At 45.2% G+C, this 6,018-nt stretch overlaps 1 protein-coding gene across 1 annotated transcript; it reads right to left on the bottom strand.

Moving 5' to 3' along the window:
* Nucleotides 1-676: 676 nt before the first annotated feature.
* Nucleotides 677-5,405, bottom strand: CAMLG (calcium modulating ligand). The gene is made up of 4 exons (XM_056502561.1): nucleotides 5,201-5,405; nucleotides 3,659-4,113; nucleotides 2,714-2,779; nucleotides 677-980 (listed from the first exon to the last, which is right to left on the bottom strand). Exons 1-4 carry the CDS (start codon nucleotides 5,361-5,363, stop codon nucleotides 789-791), a joined length of 876 nt encoding a protein of 291 aa, XP_056358536.1. The 5' UTR covers nucleotides 5,364-5,405; the 3' UTR covers nucleotides 677-788.
* Nucleotides 5,406-6,018: the final 613 nt, after the last annotated feature.

The raw sequence follows: 6,018 nt of genomic DNA on the forward strand, positions 1-6,018 counted from the left end.
ATATAAAATTTCTCAAGAGATGAACTGTTTACACAAAAAAACATATCAGAAAGCACACGTGTGAACTGCACTAGGATCAGGTTGCTGGAAACTCATAAACAGATACTATTAGTTCTCTTTCTTCTTTTTGATAAGCACCAGAATCTTCTTGTTGTTGATTTTGCTTAGATCTTTTCCACAATAATCATCAAATTAAATTAATTACAATCACAACAAGTAATATATAGCAAGGCAAGGATAAGGACAACAAAGTGGCAAGTTTCACCAACATTCTCCAGAAGCAGCTACTTGGTTCAACATTCTGAACTTGAACATTTGAAGAGAATACAGGGATTTCTTTTCCTTGGAGCTTTTTTTAAAAAATGGAAACACTACAAAATGAGAAGGTCTTGCTAGTTATAGTCATACAAGATATACACATATATACGGTTCTGTGAAGGGAATTCTCTTCCTGTTCTCACTAAAAATAACAAAGGCAGCTTTGTAAATGTTTATGAAGGAGGCTGAGAAGGGCATCATCTAACTAAAGGAAATAAATCATCCACTGACACTTGCATCCTAGCCTTAACATTTGTAATACGCAGACACAGTAAATAAACTGAACCAACACAACTGGCAGTCAGGGACCCTGCTCTCCCTTTCCCAAAATTACTGGATTTAAGGCCCCTTTCAAGCATTCCAACAGGTAAGAATTTTAATAAAGGTTTAGACCTGCCTGCACAGCCAGGTGTTAAAGGAACACAGTCCAGAAAGCTTTAGTGTAGCTACTGTGTGAAATTCTATAGCCATCATGGAACTTCAGAGCCAAAAACCAAAGTAAGTTCATGGCAAAAGATAAAAGTAAAGAAATAGACACAAAGGTCTGTGAAAACATCTCCCATTTTGTTGTAGGTGTCCATGGAGCGACTGATCACTTCTGCAGGGATTCCAGACAGGAGAAGAGCAGCAGTCAGTACTGTCGTTTTCACCTTCTTCTCACACTAAGAGGGAAAGAAAAACCAGTATCATGTTAGTTGTTCTAATCCATTTCTGCTTTACATGTCACTGGTGTTGTGCCAATTTCACACATTCCAAATTCGCTGCTAGGAGTAGCAGGTTTGGATTGATTCTGTCTCTGGACAGAAGTCCCAACACTTATCCTAGACAGAGATTCCTGTTGTGATGGATCCACCAGAGCTGAGTGAGAGGCTGGTTAACAGCAGATAAAACTCATCCTGGATAGTCTCCTCCTTCACACTACTGCTCCCAGCAGGCTGAGATGTTAGGGTGGGCAGCAGCTGCTCCTGGATGAGCAGAACCATTCCCAGACAAGGGAAATCTAGCTGTAAGAAGCCAAGCTTGACATCTCCATTGCCAGAACTGGATAATCTCATCACACTCCAGAAAAAAAACCAAAATCCCAGAATGGTTTAAGTTCGAAGGGACCTTAATGCTCATCTCATTCCAACCTCCTGCTGTGGGTAGAGACACCTTCCACTAGACCAGGTTGCTCAAAACCCATAAATACTGTTAAGTTTTCTAACAGAAAAATTTATTTAGAGTTGAAAACCAACTGTTTCTGGTTTAGAACAACTTTATTTGGCAGTTTCATCCTCTGAACTCAGAAATGCTCCAAAACCATTTGAAAGCTGTTCCATCCTTAATATGAGGAATCCCAAGGATGCAAGTCTGACAGGCAGGAAAAGATGACAGTGGCTGAAAATTCTAATAATTTGATGATACTTGATATTTTAATTTAATCCAATCTAAATTAAGCTTTCAAGAATATTTCTGTGTTTCATGGGAGAAAAATGAAGGTTAGCAAAGGGATTGACCTCACCCAGGTCTAACTGCAATAAAAATAAGTTGTGGAAAAGAACCACCTCTTTGAATTCTGAAAGTGAAGAGTTGATTTTAAGTACACAGAAACAAGATCAAGATGATGTAGCAGATGACCTGGTACAAATCTAAGGCTAATTTTACTGTTTTGTGTTGTGACACATCATCTTAGAACGATTATTATGATATATTTAACTACAAAACAACTGCTAATTTATTCTGATTTTCTACAAGTAATCTATTTTTCCTTTTAAAATGCAAATTTTCCTTCTTAACTATAGATTGAACATCATTCAATCCCACTCTGCACCATAGACCTGACAAAATTATCAACCTACCAAATGCTTCAGCACAATTACCTGTTGTAAATATATAAAGCAAGCAGCATAGCAAATAAGCAGCAAGTTTGACACAAAAATAAATGTTTCATTTCAAGCTGCCATTCAAACCAATACCAGCAATGGAATGCAGAGCCCTTAAAATCAACGTTCTGCCTCATTTTTTAGCCAATACTCTCCCAAATTTCATCCAGATATTGCATGCAGAACAGCTGCTTAGTAAAGCAATAATAACCAGAGAAGAGCATGGTCTAGAAGAAAAGAAAGTTTCCTGAAGAGATGAAAGAACTACCTGGATTTCCTGGTCAGATGCTTTTAATTAGGCTACAGCTACACAAGCTGCTAGTCCATGTTTTCATTGCAACTTTAAAAATGATCCTCGACTAAATCTGGAAAGATTAAAAACTAGTATAAACTATCAGCATTGGTCATTCAACTCTACAGTTTAAAACAAGGGAAGAATACTTCACATGCATTGAACCTAAAACAATACAATCTAAACACAAGTTTAAATTGAAAACACTTAAAATTAATCTAATTCTGAAAAAAAAAATTACCTTTGGAAAGTACTTGGACAGTCCCATGTAAGCAAGTTGTAGAGTAAGAAATGGTGCAAATATTGACTGAAGGAACAGAAAAGAATATATAAAAATTTACTTGGTCAGAAACATAAAGATTTAATGCTTCCTAAGTCATAAAAGAAAATTAGTAGGTAAAGATTAATTTGTGGAACAGCAACGTTGTTCTTGAACAATACAAATCGAAGTAGACACATTACAAGTCAAAAATAAGGTTCTGCCCCATATTCTTTGAGCCTAAAGAACTGAAATGGCAGAAGAGAACAGCAGAGTGTAAAAGCCCAGGGATCCAGAAGCTCAACTGCTGTACCTGTCTCACACCTCTGTGCTGTTGTTCTGGCAGGCACTGGGAGTACTGAGGAACTACTTTTCCCAGGCTGATAAAGGAGTAGGATCTACTTATCTTGGTACAACTATTATTCTTAGAATCACAGAATGGTTTGGGTTGAAAGTGACCTAAAAGTCCATCTCATTCCAAACCCCTTCCATGGGCAGTGATACTTTCGACCAGACCAGGTTGATTCAAGCTCCATCCAACCTGGCCTTGGGCACTTCCACAGATGAGAACTCTATCCTTTATTATTCTTTTATAGACCCCGAACTAGAGGAGCAGCTGACTCATATGCTCACCAAGATGGGGATAAACTTGCAGGGGACTTTAGCTGCAACAACTATTCCAGTGCATCTGCTCCTGAAACACTACAGACCAAACGTGCTGCTCTCAGTGGTTACACAGTGGCTATGTCGATAGCAGATTAATCTCATAGAATTCAGCAATTTTTTAAATGATTTTACAGTTTCTAGAAATGTAAAGAATACCTGAAGTTCCCAACTTGGTCATTACCGATAAACTTCAGCCCCAGATATTTCCCAGTAATTTGCACCAACCAGCAAACCCCAGCAGAACTGTGTCCCTGAACTCACCAGGTACTTGCACACAAAAGCCCTGACTGCGATGGCAAGCAGAGCACATCCCACCAATCTGAAAATGCGGAAAGAGTCAAACTCCTCTGCCGCATTGCCATTCTCTTGGCTCGGCTTCTCACTCATCAGCTGGTTCCTCAGTTTCAGAGCTTCATCAAACCTGGACAGGTACTGCTCCAAGCCGTGCCTCGGTGGCCGTGGTGCAGCCTCGGAGGGCAGCTCTCCCCTGTGACGGTGACGAAGCTCTCCTGTCCCCTCGGTGACCAGCTCTGGGGCTTTGCCAAACAAGTCCTTGTCCCCTCTGAGCTCTGCCATGCTGCCTGCGTGGTCAGCTGAGCCTGTCACATTGCACACGGAATCACCAAGCACAATCCGCTTGGAAACTGAAGGAATGGGAAGGGAGTTTGATTTATCTTGTTCATGCTGAAGCTTTAATTCTGTGTGACCTTCATCATCTAAGGAAGAAAAATAAAAACACAGAGTTATGCACGCTGAGTACGTGGAACAACGTGGAACAGCTACACTGGAACAGGAACCTGGGTCTCTGCTTCCCAAGAGAAAAGAGAGATTTATGAATAAAGAGGGCACTCTTCCTGAAACAGACTCAAGACATAAAGCTGTGCAATGTAGGTCAGAAGTTGAAGCTGTCAGTCATCAATGGAGAAATTAAAACACTGAACTTCGTCAAGCAACAACACTGCACGCACAAGCAGAAAGATCCAAATACATGGACTGACATTAAAAAAAAAGACAAAGATTTGCAGAAAGTGAAGCAACGAGAAGAGCACTAATACCTGACAAATAAGCAGACAACAAAATGCACCTTAGCTTGCTGTCCACTGACGGAGGCACGGCAATGTTAACCTGCTCTGTATCAAACCTGGAGACCCATCTCACAGAGAGGGCAGAAGACAAAAGCCAAATCAAGAACGTGTCTGGTTCTACCAGACAGCAAGAACTAACACTTCAGGAGTACTTTTCAGTGTTACATCAGACTGATTCATGGTTCATGGGCATCCCTGTAAACTGAAATCTGAGAACTCTCTTCTGATAAGACAGCCCACTTGAAGAATGTACAGAGACATAACCGAGCTACCTAGGATATGGATCTTCAAGAAAATTCTACAAGCCAACCACGAACATCTACATCACTACCCAAATGTGAGGTAACTTTGCTATAAATAGCCAGCTATGAAAGCCAGCAGCTACTGACTAAACACACGGGGGAGGTTCATCGTTTCTTTAACAAAAAAAACTACTTGCAGTGAAATGACAGCTTGTATGCTCGCCGTCTACGGACCGTGCCGGGCCCAAGCCCCGACCTTCTGAGGGCACAGGGATTTTATGGGCGGGTCCCTGGTGGAGCAGGCAGGTCGTGCTGCTCGAAGCATCCCTGCGAAGGAAGGCGGCACTGAGAGACCGGAGAGGCAGCCGCTCCTGCTCACGGGGGACCGCGGACAGCGGTCACAGCCGGAGAGGCCGAGGCGGTACCGCAGCCCCGGAGCCCTCGCACAGCCCCGCCGCACCCGCTCCGGGGCTCACCCTTGCCCGCCGCGGGCCGGTGGAAGCCCATGATGCGGTTGATCCGCTCCTCCGAGTTCATGAGCAGCTTCCTGCGGCGCAGCTCAGCGCGGCGCTGGGACGCCGAGAGCCCCGCAGGGGCGCCCGGCGGTGTGGGCACCGTTCCCGTGCCGCCGTCCGCCATCCCCGGCACCGCAGGCCCGCCACCACGGGCCCGCCCCGCCCAGCGCGCAGGCGCCGGCACCGCCCGCCTGCAGCCGCTGAAGCGGGCGCCGCCATTTTGCGTATGGGCAGGAGAAGGGCGGGGCGCGCTGGGAGAGGCTCCCCGCGCCCCTCTGTGACGGCGCGGCGCCCGTACTCAAAATGGCCGCCCCGGACTCAGAAGTGACGTCACGGCGCGACGGACAGCGGCGCGAGGACAGGACCGGGCGGCGGTGGCGCTGAGGGGACCCGGGTGACGGCACAGCCCGAGGCAGGGCGGGGCTGGTGCCGCCGCGCACACACGGCAGCCTCCGACCCTGGCGCTGCACCGCGGCGGGACTGACGCGGCACACTGAGGAAACACCAAGAGACAAGCACCTCTCGAGAACGCCAGAGCTACACTGGCATTATGGAACAGGGAGCGTATTGACTTCTTTCCAATAAGAATAACTGTTTAGTACAATATTCATCTTTATGTACACTAAAGGTCCGTTATACCTCTCTTTGTGTGCCAGGTGCTGAAACTGCCACATGACTCTTCCCTTACCTTACAGCCCCATGGCAAAGCACAGCCAACCCAAATGAAACGGAGGGTTCCCCTCAGCACCTCTGCCTTCCGCAGCCCTGGCAGCGACAGC

This window comes from Oenanthe melanoleuca, chromosome 13 (genome assembly GCF_029582105.1).
Source record: "Oenanthe melanoleuca isolate GR-GAL-2019-014 chromosome 13, OMel1.0, whole genome shotgun sequence".
NCBI lineage: Eukaryota > Metazoa > Chordata > Aves > Passeriformes > Muscicapidae > Oenanthe > Oenanthe melanoleuca.

Bases quoted from the DNA above. Each gene is read 5' to 3' on its own strand.
- CAMLG (XM_056502561.1), bottom strand. From the start codon at position 5,363: ATGGCGGACGGCGGCACGGGAACGGTGCCCACACCGCCGGGCGCCCCT. The intron at 2,780-3,658 runs GTGAGTTCAGGG...CTGTTCCTTCAG, and splicing joins CTTTTGTGTGCAAGTACCTG to TCAATATTTGCACCATTTCT. The intron at 981-2,713 runs GTAATTTTTTTT...TTTCCCTCTTAG, and splicing joins TGTCCAAGTACTTTCCAAAG to TGTGAGAAGAAGGTGAAAAC.